The 17,587-nt window shown below is 43.3% G+C and overlaps 1 protein-coding gene across 2 annotated transcripts in view; it reads left to right on the top strand.

Annotated features, from left to right (window-relative positions):
• The window catches only part of NDUFV3 (NADH:ubiquinone oxidoreductase subunit V3), a 13,071-nt gene extending 9,559 nt beyond the window's left edge, over nucleotides 1-3,512 (top strand). For both annotated transcript variants that reach the window (XM_004384809.2, XM_023739090.1), the window contains one exon: nucleotides 2,922-3,512. In XM_004384809.2, the coding sequence (XP_004384866.1) occupies nucleotides 2,922-3,085 (164 nt within the window). In that variant the 3' untranslated portion in view covers nucleotides 3,086-3,512. The remainder of the gene's footprint in view (nucleotides 1-2,921) is intronic.
• The last annotated feature ends 14,075 nt before the right edge of the window (nucleotides 3,513-17,587 follow it).

Here is a 17,587-nt window from a genome sequence, read left to right as displayed (position 1 = left end):
GGGGTGGTCAGGGTATACCTTAACTTCTGGTGGAGAGCTTTGCTTGGTCCTTCAGGGGGTGGTCAGGGTATACCTCAACTTATGGTTGAGAGCTTTGCTTGGTGCTTCAGGGAGTGGTTAGACTAAAGACTTCTTTTTATTGTCTATCTGATTATAAAGAAGTATTACAGTGAGTCAGATTCTGTAATACAAGTGTGGCTTATCACACTGTCTCAGATAATCAGAGAGGTATATCTTAATTATGAATAATGCCTATCTTTACACACCAAACCCCTAAAATATTTTAAATTTGTTTTAAAATGAAAGAGTGTCCCCTTGGCGTTCTTCACTGTTTCTTAACGAGTATAATTTTTGAAAACTGCTAGCCTAACGCCATCACCCTTAGCTTTTGAGGGTGTCCAGGTGCTCATTTCATGAGCTTGGGGTGCATCGCCCCAAATAAGGAAGGGAGAGTCTCTGGGTTAACTCACTACATGGAAGAACAATAGTTACACTTGGTATCGGTATAGTCTTCAGGTGAGCGAAACTAGATTTTGACTTTAATTTAGCATCCTAGAGCTTGGCTGCTCACCAAAAGGTCCACAGTTCGAATCTACTGGCCACTCCTTGGAAACCCTGTGGGGCAGTTCTACTCTGTCCTGTAGGGTCGCTGTGAGTAGTAATTGACTCAGCGGCAACGGGTTTGGTTTGTTTTGGTTTTCGTGCGTAAGGGAAAATGGGCATTTTAGGAGTCAGAATAGTGAGTGTTATCCAGAGGCAGCCGTGGAGGGCACAGGTGTCCCCGCCATTGGACAGCAGGTCTGCCGCTGACGCAGCTGAAAAACAGTGGGCTGCTGACGTTTTCTGTGACGAGTTTTTACAAAGGGCTTTTTCTCTTCCGTGAATTTTTCAAGAGGAACAGCGTTGATACCTATTGTTACCATTTTCTTGAACTCTATAAAATGTAATGCACTTTACGTGGGTCCTGGCAAAACCCGGATGGCGTTGTTCCATTTTAGACTCTGCCTCGTCACGACTCCTTTAAGCTGCTTCATGACTAGCGAGCCCAGCTCCTCTTCTGCCTGCCCCTTTTCTGTTGGAAGCCTCTCCCTCACCTCGTGTGTGCTCCCTGGTGCGTTAACGTAACTGGTTGCAGCGTGTCTACGGGATTTACGTGTTTTCTTCCCTCTCCGTCTTCACCCTCTGTCATTAATATGCACAGTGCCCGCGCTTGCTCGACTTCTCCAGGTTCCGGGAGCTGCATTTCCTGCTGCTGCGGGAGCCAGTGCTGTGTCCTATATGGGAGAGAAGCACCTAAGCCTTCAGGATAAACACACAGAATTGGGGGGGTCCAGATCACAACATTTTTGGAGAAAAAATTGCTTCTAATTTTTCGCGAATGTATTACTTAATTTTTCAGGAATATGTTATTTTCAAACACTCCCTTTCCCCTTCAAAGGCTAAAGAAGGCAGCCAGGAGTGCCGCCCATGTCACAGGGCCCTTCCCTGTGCAGTGTAGACTCCAAGGTCCGCTAACTAGTCCCCCCTTATCCAGTTACCTGGTTTTGGGTTTTTTTGTTTTTTGTTTTTAATAATTTATTTTATTTTTTACTGTTTTTGTTGAGAATATGCACAGCAAAAACATACACCGATTCAAGTTTCTACCTGTCAGTTACCTGATTTTTTGGCCTTCCAGGTAGATTGGTTTTTTGATCAGCTATCACCTCCCCTGTATAAGCTGCAGCACAGTCTGTTTTGAAGATGCAGCCACACCACACTGAAGGCACCTTACTTGTTGAGATTGGGAAGATGTCAGCTTTTGAAAGAAGACGTGATTTTTGTTTAACACAGCTGAAATCATGAGAAGAAGTTTTGGGTATTAGTTCAAATACTAGAAAAACGTGTTTCAGTTATTTTGTGTTTAGTGCAGGCAGAAGTTGAGACAGTCCTAATGACGTGGTTTCCAGAGGTCACCCTGGGTGAGCTTCATGTTGTCATATGTGGTGTCTTATGTTACAGGAGGCCAGTACTTCTTTTGCTTCAACCATACACTTCTAGCTTTCAGATTATTAAATATTTAAACCAAAAAAAAAAAAAAAGCCCGTTGCCATCGAGTTGATTCTGACTCACGCCAACCCCATGTGTGTCAGAGTAGACCTGTGTACCGTAGGGCTTTCAATGGCTGATTTTTCAGAAGGAGATCACCAAGTCTTTCTTCCGAGGCACCTCTGGGTAGATTTGAACCGCCAACCTTTCAGTTAGTAGACAAGCACTTAACCATTTGTGCTACCCAGAGACCTTGCTAAATGTTTAGGTGTATGCATTTTGGATTTTTTTTCTACTTAAAGAAAAGAAAACTAACTCAGTATTTTTAGTCTCTGAGCCTTAAAATATACCAATAGCTTTTTGCAAAAAAGTTAACAAAAACTAAACATTCTGTTTCCACTTCCCTTACCCGTGTTACTTACAACCCATAACATGTTTTGAAAGAGTCAAAATTTATCTAATTCTGTTGTATATGGAACTGGAAGGCTTACTTAGTTTCTGCTTCTGAAAAAGTTCTATCAATGGCTTGTTTCTATTATAGGCAGATTTCTAATAGATCCCTTTTTTTCCTGCATCTTTAAGTGACCTGCAAGTTCCTCCATAATTGTTCAAGAGAGGTTAAAAATTCTGACAGGTCCTACGCCCGGAAGTGTACAAAGATATTAAGACACTTCATAATAACTTTCTTAAATCGCTAAGGGTGGATGTTTTAAAACACATGTAGAACTAGTACCTTTTTTCTGCTTGTGAAGATTCTTTTATTTCCTAGGCCTTACTCTTTCTTCTCATTTGACAAACTATCCACTACAGATAGGATTTATGAAAATTGTTTGATATGTAAGCGATGTGTGCAAGCTTATTTCCTCAAAGAACTGTCTGTCTCTCTGTTCTCACAGAGACTGAGCAAGCGGCTGCGCCCGCCGGGCCATCTGACATCACCACCTACAAGAATCTCCAGCACCACGACTACAACGCGTACACCTTCTTAGACCTGAACCTAGAGCTGTCGAAATTCAGAATGCCTCAGCCTTCGTCAGGCCGGGAGTCCCCGCGACACTGAGGGCTCAAAGCTCAAAGATTGCACTTCGTCTTTGCTGCTTTCTCGCTGCAAAAATAAAATCTGCTCAGCAGTCAGGAGGCCAATGTGTGTGTATAATTAGCTTCCCTTTCACACCTCTTACAAAGCACAGGCAGTTAGCAACACTGTTAGTGATTATTTATTCGACATATGTTTAGAAATACCTGCTACCTGCGAGGAATTTTTTCTTAATTATAAAGTTATGGCTAACTGGACAAATCCGTACAATTAGAGAGTTCTGAGTGCTTTGCAGCAGTGCGATCCTACTGTGCTGAGCCCTGGTGAGTTTAGTGATGGTCTCATTTATTAATTAGGTGCTGTCTTAATCATCTAGTGCTGCCCCAACAGAAATACCACAGGTGGATGGCTTCAACAAAGAGAAATTTATTCAAGGGTCCAAAGGATGCACTCCCCTCCTGGTTCTTCATTCTTGGTGGCATGAGGTCCCCCGTCTCTGCTGGCTTCTGTCTTTTATATCTCAAAAGAGATTGACTTAAAACATAACCTAATCCTGTAGATTGAGTCCTGCCTCATTAACATCACAGAGGTAGGGTTTACAACACAGGAAAATCACATCTGATGACAAAATGGTGGACAACCATACAATACTGGGAATCATGGCCTAGCCAAGCTGACACACATTTTGGGGGGACATAATTCAGTCCATAACAGGTGTTGATAAATATAATGATGACTTCTAATTTTAAAGACCCAGTTCTTGATAAAATTAGAAGTAGAAGTTTTACTAATTTTAACTAAGTACTGCGTGGCAAGGAAATAATACACCTTTTTTAAAAATGGCTATAGTAGAGGTCATCTAAGATTCTCCACTGGTCTCATCCCTTCGGGAGCAGGGGGGAATGAAGAGCACAGGATACAAGGAAAAGATGAGTCCGAAGGACTAATGGTCCACAGCTACCAAGGCCTCCACCGGAGTGAGTCCAGTACAGCTAGATGGTGCCCGGCTACCACCACTGACTGCTCTGACCAAGATCACAACAGAGGGTTCTGGACAGAGCTGGAGAAGGATGTAGAGCATAATTCTAACACAAAAAAATGACTAGATTCACTGGCCTAAAGGAGACTGGAGAAACTTCGAGAGTATGGCCCCCAGACACCCTTTTAGCTCAGTGGTGAGGTTATCTCCAAGGTTCGCCGTTGGGCATGGGAGTGGACAGTCCCGTAGAACCAGATGGGACTGACGAGGTACCATAGTCCAGTGAAGGGCCGGGGGGCACGGGGGGACAGGGAAGCTGGTGATGGGGAGCCCAGGGTTGAGTGGGGATATTGTTGATGTGTTGGGGGGTTGTTGACCATTGTCGTGGGGCAACGTTTGTGGTAACTTAAATGAGAGGCTGTTTTGTTCTGTAAGCCTTCATCTTAAGTGAGAGTGACAGCACAATTGGGGGGGCGTGGCTGGTGTCGCTGAGCTGTGCATGTAGAAATTTTTGAGGTGGTGTGTCTTTGGCTGTGTGTATTTTCACCAAGAAAAAGGTTGAGAGGTTAGAGGGTTGACATGTTGTGGGGTTGTAGACCAGTGTCGTAGAACAGTGTGTGAACTGCTGTTTCATGGGAAACTATTTGTTCTGTAAGCCTTCACCTGAAGTACAATAAAAAAAAAAAAAAAAAATCAGTGGAACAGAATTGCTTCTATTCACCTGTATTAGGTATTTGATGTAAAACTCGGGAAGTTTTCAGTGACTGATTAGGGAGGAGTGAAAGCTCTGTACTTGTGGCCCCTTGAAGCCTGAACTAATTTAGCTATTAAGGCTTTCTGAATTGCCTAATGATCTTCAGTCACTTGTGATAATTTGCCCACACCTGGGGAACATGCGATTATGTGCCTGTCACAGGGTGTCTGCACCAAGTCCCCTGGGGGGACAAGGAACTAGTCTGATGCTGAGAAACTGACAAATAATAAGGGCTTCCTTTCGCTGGCGAGTTAGATGAAATTAGTGCATATTATGCCAGTTGAGATAAAATACTTGCATCCATTCATCAGAGGCGGTGTTACAGCCAAAAATAAGAATGTTGAGTGTATGAAGGCATGGTATTTTTCTGCATGTTTTCCTTTTATTTTACTGTCTGACTTGTGCCAAAACTGGTGGGTTTTATTTCATCTCTTTGAATTTTGGTCTCTGGCCTCCTGTCACCTTACTTACAGCAAACTGGATGCAGTGTATTTGTAACTTGTGATTCGCATTTCTAATCCCACATTTCTTAAAAATAGTCCAAGGAAGAATACCAAAATGGGAAACAGCATAGAACTGAAAACTAGTGAGCATCTGCCTCAGATTTTGTTACCACCCAAGAGGCTTAGCAACTCAGCAGGCTTTTCTGATCTCATTTTTTATAAAAGTAATAAAACCACATTACCAAAAAGCAAGGAAATGGAAAATAATAAAATTACGTAAAATCCAGTACTTGAACTGAACCACTATTAGCATTTTAAATGCCACCCTGTTTTGCTGTGGTCGTTTTAGTGAGCCATGAACGTTGGTATACGTACAGTTCTCTGTCCTGCCTTTCATTCAATAACCTGCTTCTCAAACTGGGGCCCTGCATGGGGGCATGAGCCACGTAGTGTGTTTCCCTGGGCCGCTCATCCACATAGAATGATTTTTTTTTACATATTAAAATGCGTATGAATACGTTGTAATTTGCATGTGTTTTTAAGGTAAGTCATGAAACTTGAATAAAAATTTTCCCTTGGAGCCATTCCAGGAGGGCTAGTCTCCCAGTCTCCCTGGGAGTTTGGGTCTGTCTCCTCCGCTTGTGGAAAAGGCTTGGGAGCAGTGATGGAGCCAGGCGCTGCTCTGCATTTTATAGCCCTCATTGCTAATGACTCCTTAATGTGCCATCTGCTGGAGATGCCACTGTTACCCACCGAGTCTTTGGTTTTGGATCTATGAAACTTCCAATGTTCTCTTAAAAACAGTGCTGCCGGGAACATCTGGGAGAATTTAACTTATTTTCTCTTTTGGATTATTTACTTGGGGTGGATTTCCAGAAACTGATCCGATGAATCACAGAGAATGAAGATTTTTATTACTTTCATGTCTGCTAGATTTTTAAACCAGATTTATGTCTATGGGTTAAATAAGATCATTATTTTACCAGCTTTTATATATTTCATGTCACCTGAACTCTGACATCTTTCTAGATATTTGCTCTCTTCTACCTATTACAAATACCCTTGGACAATTGCATGGAAATCATAAACCCAGTCCTTACTGTGGATTTGTCTTAGGCTGGATTCTTTAGAGGAGCAAAACCATTGAAGGGTATATATGTATATAAATAATATATATAGAGAGATTTGTTTCAAGGAAATGCCTCACGCAGTTGTGGAGGCTGGAAATTCCCAAATCCATGGGTCAAACATCAGGCTGGAGGCTTCTCCTGACTCACATAATTGCAGGGGCTGGTGAACCCCAAACCGGTAGGTCAGATGGCAGGTCTTCTGATGGGAGCATTCCTCCCTATGGAGTTAAGACCTCTAGACCTGCAGAGCATAGGGTTGTGGGGACAAGAAGCAAAAATCCTGCAAGTGGGTCACTAGCGGTAATAGCAAATGGTGCCACTCCCATTTCTACCCCTTGAGTCCTGGACTCATGAATCCTGGCCATGGGAGAAACAGCGCTATATATTGGACACTGGTTTAGAGCATACAAAGCCTCCTGGAGAACATTGCCCCAAACCTGCAGGAATTTGCCACGGAGCTAGTGCTGTAATTGTGTCTTTAGAAAGCTATTCCATTGTTCTATCAAGCCAGCTGCTTCAGGGTGATGGAGAACACGGTAAGATCAGTGAATTCCGTGAGTGTGGGCCTATTGCCACACTTCATCTGCTGTGAAGTGTGTTCCTTGATCTGAGGCAATGCTGTGTGGGATACCATGATGGTGGGTAAGGCATTCTCTACGTCCACGGATGGCAGTTTTGGCAGGAGCATTACATTCAGGGAAGGCAAATTCGTATCCAAAGTAAGTGTCTATCCCAGTAATAAAAAAAATGCTGCCCTTTCCATAATAGAAGTAGTCCAGTGTAATCAACCTGCCAAGTTGCTGGCTGATTGCCCTTAGGAATGGTGCCGTATTGGAGAGTCAGTGTTGGTCTCTGCTGCTGGCAGACTGGGCGTTCAGCAATGGCTATAGCCAAGTCAGCATTGGTGAGCGTAAGTTCATGTTGCTGGGCCCATGCATAACCTTCATTCCTGCCACCATGGCCACTTTGTTCATGAGCCCATTGAGCAATGACAGAAGTGTCTGGGGAAAGAGGCTGACTGGTTTCCACAGAATGCATCATCCTATTCACTTGATTGTTAAAATCCTCCTCTGACGAGGTCACCCTTCGGTGGGCATTCACATAAGACACAAATATCTTCACTTCTTTGGCCCATTCAGAGAGGTCTATCTACATGACTCTTCTCCATACTTCCTTGTCTCCAATTTTCCAATCATGTTCCTTGCAAGTCCCTGACCATCCAGGCAAACCACTGGCCATAGCCCATGAATCAGTATACAATCACACATTTGGCCATTTCTCTTTGCAAGCAAAAGGAACAGCCAGGTGCACTGCTCGGAGTTCTGCCCACTGTCCCTCAGGGAGGTCCCAGAAAGGGACCTCAGTGCTGCTATTGTCTGTTTTCAAGTGCTGCTTGCGTATCGTGCAGAACCATCTGTAAACCAGGCACGAGTTTTCTCTTCCTCAGTCAACTGTTCATGAGGAACTTCCCATGAGGCTGTATGTGCAGACTGAGGGAAGGAAGGTGATGTGAGAGGAGTGAGGACCATGAGCATTTGGGCCATTTCCTCATGTAACCTACTTGTGCCTTCAGGTCCCGCTCAAGCCCAATCTCACATACACAACTTCCATTTAATAACGGAGTGCTGCTGTGCACGTCCAACTTTATGACTGTGGATCAGACAACACCCAGTTCATGATGGGCAGCTCAGGCTGCGTAATGACTTGGTGGCCCATGGTTAAACGCAGGGGTGGATTGACCATTAAGCAGGGTACACACCAGCTTACAGTAAGCAAGGTATGCACGAGCTTAACTGTGTTTACTTACTGATCTGCAGTGCACAATTTCACATGGATATCACTACATCAAATGAAAAACAGGTGATATCGTGCACTACAGATTAGTAAGTAAGCCCGTACATACCTTGCTTATTGGGTAATTGATCCCAGGTTAAGAGTTCAGTCTCTGCTAGGGCCCAGTAACAAGCCAAAAGATGTTTCTCAAAAGAAGAGTAGTTATCTGCAGAGGATGGCAGAGCTTTCTCCAAAATCCTAAGGTTCTACACTGCGATTCACCAATAAGGACCTGCCAAAGACTCCAATCAGCATCTCTATCTGCCGCCGTGAGGTGCAGCAAATTGCTTAATATGGCCCTTCTAGCTATAGTCTTTGTAATTCCCACCAAATGACTTGTGGGAATATGCAAATGAGGTGCTTGTGGCTCACCAAGGGGATTGAACAGCTTACTAATAATGCAAATAAAGTTCATGGCACCCTTGTGGGGTGGGACCATGCAAATAAGGTATATGGAACGCTGATGGTCATCCTGCTAGCTTAAAATGAGCCATCCCAGAGGCGGACAGGGGAACCTCATGACCATCAAGAAAGAAGAGTTGGAGTACAGTGGGTCCCTTAGACCCGGGGTCCCTGCAATGGAAACAGAGAGAGAATTGTAACACCAGAGAGGTGATGAGAGGCAGCAAGAAGCAGTGGCAGAGAAACAGCAGCAGCAGAACCAGGAGACCAGGAGGAGATGGTGCAGTGGGATTCCCAGCCCACAGAGTGAGAGAAAGCTGAGTGCCTTCAGGCAGGAGGCTTGCTGGCTGGCGGAGCAGGGTGCCTCCAGGCACTTCGTGGAGCTAGGTTTGTCAAGCCACAGAGGTAAAGCTGAGCGCCTTTGGGCCAAGGCTTGCTGGTGGAGTTGGGTGCCTCCAGGCGCTTATCACCAGAGCTAAAAGAGCTTTGTAACACAAGCCCAAGCAAGTTAGAGGCCAGGCCTGCCCAAGAAGGCCCTCAGGGGACTAAAGGCCAGACAGAGGTCTGCGTGCTGCGTGGCTGAGAAGAGGCTGTCCTGTTCGAAGAACTGTATCCCAAGCATTCCTGAACCTGAATGGTAACCTGTAACTTCTCTAATAAACCCCATAACTGTGAGTATGGTCTGTGAGTTCTGTGTGGCCATTGCAACAAATTATCAAACACAGCAGAGAAGTAGAGAGTGCTGTGGGAGGGATGGTTGGTGTCAGAATTAGTAAACAGGTTGGAGGATGGAGGCATGTCTGAACTCCACCTCACAGAAATCAGCCTTGGCAGGTTGATGCTGATAATGATTCCCCTTCCCTCTTCTGAAGTTATAGGAGGTCATATGCCCCCTACCCTGCTATTTTCACACACTGACACTTCAAGAACCATTGAATTAGCTGAATCATATGGCCCAAGTGGCACAGCAGCTTGCACGGCAGCCTGAATCTGTTGCAGAGCCTTCTCTTGTTCTGAGCCTCACCCAAAACGCAGCTTTGTGAGTCACTTGAGAAATAGACTGGAGTAGCACACCCAAATGAGGGATACGGTGCCTCCAAAATCCAAAGAGGTGCACCAGGTGTTGTGCCTCCTTTTTAGTTATGAGGGGCCAGATGCAATAATTTATCCTTCACTTTAGAAGGAATTTCTCAACATGCCCCACACCACTGGACCCATAGAAATTTCACTGAGGTGGAAGGCACTTGAATATTTGTTAGATTAATTTCCCACCCTCTAGCATGCAAGTGTCTTACCAATAAGCCTAGGGTCGTTGATACTTCTTCCTTACTAGGTCCGATCAGCATAATGTCATCCATGTAATAGACCAGTGTGACATCTTGCGGAAAATAAAGGCAATCAAGTTCCCTGCAGACTAAATTACAATATAAGGCTGGAGAAGTGTTATACCCTGGAGGTAGGACAATGAAAGTATATTGCTAGTCTTGCCAGTTGAAGGCAAAATACTTCTGATTTTCTTTCAGAACAGAAATTGAGAAAAAGGTATTGGCCAGATCAATAACTGCATACCAAGATACCAGGAGATGTATTAATTTGCTCAAGAAATGAAACTACATCTGGAACAGCAGCTGCAAATTGGAGTCACTTCTTGGTTAAGTTTATGATAACCCATCATCATTCTCCAAGATCCATTTCTTCTGCACAGCCTAAATAGACAAGTTGAACAGGGATGTGGTGGGAATCACAACCCCTGCAATCCTTCAAGCCCTTGATGGAGTGCTTAATCTCTGCAATCCCTCCAGGAATGTGTTGCTTTTGGTTTACTATTTTTCTAGGTGGAGCCCTGGTGATGCAGTGGTTAACAGCTCAGCCACTAACCAAAAAATAAGCAGTCTGAATCCACCAGCCACTCCTTGAAAACCCTATGGGGCAGTTCTACCCTGTCCTATAGGGTCTGTATGAGTTGGAATCGACTAGACAGCAATGAGGTGTTATGTTTTGTTTTGTTTTAATTTTCCTAGGTAGGGGCAGTTCTAATGGCTTCCACTTGGTTTTTCCTACCATAATAGCCCATACTCCACATGTCAGGGATCCAATGTGGGGGTTCTGCCAGTTGCTGAGTGTATCTATTCCAATTATGCATTTGAGAACTGGGGAAATCGCTACAGGATGGGTTCGGGGACACAATGGGCCCACTGTGAGATTGAACTGAGCTAAGATTCCATTAATAACCTGACCTCCATACACCCCTATTCTGACTGGTTGGCAACAGTGATGTTTTGGGTCTCTTCGAATTAGTGTCAGTTCAGAGCCAGTGTCCAGTAATCCCCATAAAGTCTGATTATTTGCTTTTCCCCAATGAACAATCATTCTCATAAAAGGCTGTAGATCCCTTTAGGGGAAGGCTAGGAGAAAGATGAACAGTATAAAATTTTGGCAATGCAGTGAGGTTCTTCCTTAAGAGGACCCAGCCTCCCTTTCATTCAAGGGGCTGTGAATCTGTAAACTCGCTCAAGTCTGGGAATGGATTGAGAGGCCATGACTCTCTATTCTGGCGATTCAAGTTACACTGCTATTCACTTGACCTAGAACTCTTCCACTTGTACAGATCAAGTAAATATTTAGTAGATTTCCCAACTATTTCACTCCTAGATTGACTAAGTAGCCAACACCATAAGTCTGTATGAGTCAGACTATTCTGATTACTTCTTTGACTCTGCTGTCCATTACTGTAACCACGCCACCTTGTCTTTGCCAACTGAGTGCTGCCTCTTGACCCCTACCACCATGGGGGCCAATCAGCCCCATTGTAGTTAAGTGTCTTAATTCAGTTAGGGCAGTTCCCACTGCCAAATCTGACTTACGTAAAACAGCAATCACAGTTATCTTTAAGGATGCTAGGACTGCCTTCACAAATTTGTTCCTCACTATTGTAGTAAAAAGTATGTCCTCTGGGCACTCCGTGTGTGAGTGTGTGGGTCTAACCTGATAAATCCATTCTAACATGTCAATTTCCTTAAGCCTTTGGATACCTTCTTCTACAGTATACCGAGGCACATCTGGCATTTCAACTTGATTTAGTGTAGGCCAGCGCTTAATCCATGCTTCAGTGAATCAATCAAATAAGCTATCAGATCGTTTTCTAACATCCTGAGCTAAAACATTGAAGAATCTGTGCTTAATGGGCCCATAAAGTTAACTCAGACTGAATCCAACTTTATGTTCCTTGCACCATTATCCCACACCATTAATAGCCATTTCCACACATATTCCCCAGGTTTCTGTTTGTATATATTAGAAAAATCAAGCAGTTCTTTTGGAATGTAGTGTACCTCCTCCTGGGTCACACTTTGTACGTCATGTCTTGGGGCTCGTTGGAAATTAAGTCTAGTTATAGATCTGGTGGTGAAGTGGTTAAGCATTCAGCTGCTAAACAAAACGTTGGCAGTTCAAATCCACCACCCACTCCTTGGAAACCCTATGAGGCAGTTCTACTCTGTCCTATAGGGTCGCTGTGAGTCGGAATCGACTCAATGGCAAAGCGTTTGGGTTTTTGTTTATAGCTCTAGAAGCAGAAATGGATGATGGGTTTGGGTCCTGGGGACATTCAGCAATATCTTGTAAGGCATTTGCCTCAGGTGATGCCCTAGACAGCACCCCAGGTGCTGCCCCAGATGATATCTCAAAAACTTTTCAGACACAGCTGGGTTATTCTAATCAGATGGTGATGGAAGGGACAATGGTTTTACTGGGAAGGGTGGTTTAGCAGACAAAGATGGAGTAAACTCAGATGGGAGTATGTGGGCTGGTTCTGTTTGCAGAAGCGATTCAACAATATTTAGGGGCTCAATGTCCCCAGCTTCCTGATTTTCTGCTTACATGTCCCCATCCCAAGTTTCAGGATCCTACTTTTCCCAATCAATGCCCTCACTTTATCTTCAGACACTATTCGAAGTTGGGAATTCAGGTGTCATTGTCATTTAGCCGCTCTTATGATAAGACTCTGAGTTTGGTTTTCAGCAACATCAGCTCTGTTACTACAAAAAAGAAGGATTTCTTTCAGGGCATAAGTGGCAACTTTGAGGTCATTTATGCGGCACTTGAGCTGTGACTCTGAAGCCCCGAGCTCATCTCTTTCTTTCACCACTTTGTCTAGTGAAAGCAGGACAAACCAACCAGCTTCCCTATATTTCTCATTCTGACAAAATTGTAAAATAGTATCAAATATGCAATCGTCTGGAGCCTTGTTTCTCACAAATATTTGATTCACTGGTAGTGATAATTTGCTTATTTCTGTTGCCACCTCATGCCATGGATTAGCAGTGCCCTCTTTACTACTGAAGGCAGAGTCATCAGTGTCTTTAAGACTAGCTAGACTTGAGAACCAATTCAGAAAACTCATCCTTGCAATTTTGTTCCTCTAGAACCACTCTCAGTACCAAATGTCTTAGGCTGGGTTCTCTCTAGGAGCAAAACAAGTTGAGTGTTTATATATATTATGGACAGAGAGAGAGATATTTATTTCAAGAAAATGGCTGATGCAGTTGTGGAGGCTGTCAAGTCCCAAATCCGTGTGTCAGACATCCGGCTGGAGGCTCCTCCTGATTCACATGTTTGAAGGGGCTGATGAGCCCAAAATCAGTGGTCAGATGACAGGCTGCTGGCTCAAGTCCCAAGAACGGGAGATCAGAGGATAATGAGTCAGATACACGATCCCAAGAGGGCGAGCTTTGCCACAACATCTATATGTATTGGATGCAGGCCACACCCCCAAGGAAACTCCCCTTTCAACTGATTGGCTGCTTACATCAGATCACAAAATGGAGGATGATTACATAATATCTACCAAACTACTGAGAATCATGGCCTAGCCAAGTGGACACATAACCTTAATCATCACAGGATTCTTGCCATAATGTTTACTGGCAGCTGGATAATAACTGAAAATTGGCAGATTACTGTGTAGGTTTTTTTGGTTCCACTTCCAAGCTCATGGTTTTTTTGATAGTTAATGTTCTGCTTGTTTCTCTACTATATTCCATACTCTGGGAAGTGTTCATTGACTAGTGAGCCACCACCCAAGGGTATCCAACGGCCACATCAGGCCTTACACATGTTGTGTTGTTAATTGCCATCAAATTGGCTTGGACTTACGTGACCTCATGGACAACAAAACTAAACACTGCCCAGTCATGTGCCATCTTCATGATTGTTTGCATGCTTGAGTCCAATTTTAGAGTCATGGTGTATTTTGAGTACCTTCCAACCTAGGGGCTCATCTTCCAGCACTATACTGGACAATATTCTGTTGAGAACATTGGTTCTCATTGGCTAATTTTCACAAGTAGATTGTCCTGCTTTTCTTCCTAGTCTGTCTTATTGAGAAAGCTCTGCCGAAACCTGTCCACCGTGGGTGACCCTGCTGGTATTTGAAATGCTGGTGGCGTAGCTTCCAGCATCACAGCAACACACAAGCCACCACAGTATGACAAACTGACAGATGGGCCTTAAACATAGGAAGCTTCAAAAGTTTGTAAAACGAATTCACCAGTGCCACAGGATCTATAAACTTTTCCTGATACATTTAATAACTTAATGTATAATTTTTGGCTTTTTTTTTTTAAAGTTTATTGTGCTTTAGGTGGAAGTTTACAGCTCGAGTTAACTTCTCATTCAAAAATTTATACACATATTGTTTTGTGACATTGGTTGCAATCCCCACAATGTGTCAGCACTCTCCCCTTTTCCGCCCTGGGTTCCCTGTGTCCATTCGTCCAGTTCCTGTTCCTTCCTGCCTCCTTATCTTGCTTTTGGACAGGAGTTGCCCATTTGGTCTTGTATATTTGATTAAACTAAGAAGCACGTTCCTCACGTGTGTTATTGTTTGTTTTATAGGCCTTTCTAATATTTGTCTGAAAAGTGGGTTTCACGAGTGGCTTCAGTTCTGAGCTTAATGTGTAATTTAATGCTTTTATCCACTTATTCGTTTATTTATTTGTTGAATGAGTCATGTGTGAGAGTGACTTCTTGTACAGAAAAGACTGTTCAGGGGCTTTTTAAAGAAATTAGTAGTCAATCTTATTAAAAAACTAAATTATTTTTAAAGCATTTAAGTTTACAGATTTTATGAATCTATTTATAAATGTAGTCAAATTTTGATGAACAGTTCTAAACTTAAAAAGTAAAATATTTTCACTGCATTTCTTAATGAGATGGATTAGAACTCTTTAGAATTTTTTTCATATATCCATAAATGAATATTACTTAAGGCTAGAATGTGTTAAAAATTAGCAGTAAATTGGAACTCTTATAAACTGCTGGTGAGAAAGCAAAATGGTACAACCCTTTTGGAAAACTATATGTCACTTCCTTAAAAAGCTAGAAATAGAAGCACCACGCTATCCAGCAATCCCACTCCTAGGAATACATCCTAGAGAAATAAAAGCTATCACAAGAATAGACGTATGCACACCCATGTTTATAGCAGCATTATTCACAATAGCAAAAAGATGGAAACAACCTAAGTGCCCATCAACAGATGAATGGATAAACAAGCTATGGTACATACACACAATGGAATACTACGCAAAGATAAAGAACAATGATGAATCCGTGAAACATCTCACAACACAGATGAATCTGGAGGGCATTATGCTGAGTGAATTAAGTCGATCACAAAAGGACAGATGCTATATGAGACCACTATTATAAAAACACATGAAAAGGTTTACACACAGAAAGAAACAATCTTTGATGGTTACGTAGGAGGGGAGGGCTAGGGAGGGGAAAACACTAACTAGACAATAGGTAAGTGGTAACTTTGGTGAAGGGTAAGACAGTACCCAACACCGGGGAAGTCAGAACAACTTGACCAGGGCAAAGTCATAGAAGCATTCAAATGCCCTGAGGGACCAAGCTACTGGGCTGAGAGTTGGGGACCATGGTCTCCGGGTACATCTAGCTCAACAGGCATAACATAGTCTATAAAGAAAACGTTCTATATCCAACTGTAGTGAGTAGCGTCTGGGGTCTTAAAAGCCTGCAAGTGGCCATGTAAGATACATCTACTGGTGCCATCCCGGCTGGAGTGAAGGAGTATGGAGAAAACCAGAGAAATGAGGGAAAGATTAGTCCAGAGGCTTGATGGTCCACAGCTACCACAATCTGCACCAGACTGAGGCCAGAACAACTAGATGGTGCCCGGCTACCACCACCAATTGCTTTGGCAGGGATCGCAATAGAGCGTCCCAGGCACAGTGGGAGAAAAACGTGGAACAAAATTCAAATTCACAAAAAAAAAAAAAGACCAGGCTTGCTGCTCTGACAGAGATTGGAGAAACCCCAAGAGCATGGCCCCTGGACACCCTTTTAACTCAGTACTGAAGTCACTCCTGAGGTTCACCCTTCAGCCAAAGATTAGACAGGTCTATAGGGCCAACAATAACACACGCGAGGAACGTGCTTCCTAGTTCAATCATGTATACGAGACTAATGGGCACACCAGCCCAAAAGCAAATACAAGAAAGCAGGAAGGGACAGGAAAACTGGATGAATGGATACAGGGAACCCAGGGGAGAGAAGGGGAGAGAGTTGACACATCGCAGGGTTAGCAACCAGTGTCACAAAACAATTTGTGTATTAACTGTTTAATGAGAAACTAATTTGCTCTGTAAACTTTCACCTAAAGTGCAATAAAAAAAAAAAATAACAGTAAAAAAGTAGAAATGGCAGAGTCCACTATCAGGGATGGATTCAGGTTTTCAGCTCTCTTTAATAAAAGGAAAGCAGAACAGTGAATTCAAAATTAGATATGACAGTAAATATTTAGAATGAAAAAAAGTAGCTTACAAATTTTAAAATCTGATGAATACTGTTATGGATTGACTTGTTCCCAGAAAAATATATGTTGCAATTCTTACCCCAATTCTAACCTCTAAATATGAGCCTGTTTGGAAACAGGTGTTTTCTTTTGTTCTGTTCATGAGACTATACCAGTATAGGTATGCGGCAGCGTCCTAAACCTAATCACTTCTGAGTTATAAAAAGAGCAGAAGAGACACAAAGACACACACAAGGGGAAGACAGATGCCAAGGAACTCCTAGGAACTCCTGGGGCTACTGACAAGGAAGGACCTCTCCTTTAGAGTCATGCCCTAAATTTGGACTTACAGCTTCCAGAACTGTGAAAAAAGAACTTTATGTTCTTTAAAGCCCCTCATTTGTGGTATTTCTGTTATGGCAGTGCTAGGTAACTAGAACATACCATAAACATCACAAAATCCAGAAAAAAAATAACATGTTATTTTTATTAATCAACTGCCTGACATACTTTTACAAGTGTTAGGTAGTGTGATGGTCAAGGTTGTGTTTCAACTTGGCTGAGCCATGATTCTCAGTGGTTTGGCAGTTACGACATAGTTTGGCAGTTATGTAATGATGTAATGAACTCCATGATGAGATCTGCTATGAGCAGTCAATCAGTTGAAAGGGAGTTTCCTTGGGGGTGTGGCCTGCCTCCAGTATATAAATGGATGTTCCAGCAAGGCTCTAGCTCTGGATCCTGCATCCAGCTCATCATCATCTGACCTCTGGTTCTTAGGACTTGAGCTAGCAGCTTACCTACTGATCTTGAGATTTGCCAGCCTCTGCAGCCTGTGACCCAGAGGCCTGCCATCTGACCTGCCAATCTTGGGTTCATCAGCCCCTGCAGTTATATGAGTCACGAGAAGCCTACAGCCTGACACCTGACCCACAGACTTGGGACTTGCCAGCCTCTACAACTGCATGAGCCATTTCCTTGAGATAAATCTCTCTCTCTGTCTCTCTCTCTCTCTTTCTATGTATATATATAAAGCCTGGTGACATAGTGGTTAAAAGCTACAGCTGCTAACCAAAAGCTCAGCAGTTCAAATCCACCAGGCGCTCCTTGGAAACATTATGGGGCAGTTCTACTCTGTCCAATAGGGTCACTATGAGTCGGAATTG

The sequence above is a fragment of the Trichechus manatus genome, unplaced genomic scaffold (assembly GCF_000243295.1).
Source record: "Trichechus manatus latirostris isolate Lorelei unplaced genomic scaffold, TriManLat1.0 scaffold00128, whole genome shotgun sequence".
In the NCBI taxonomy this organism is placed as follows: Eukaryota; Metazoa; Chordata; class Mammalia; order Sirenia; family Trichechidae; genus Trichechus; species Trichechus manatus.
The sequence above is the reverse complement of the archived record's forward strand: the minus strand, read 5'-3'. Positions and strand labels throughout refer to the sequence as shown.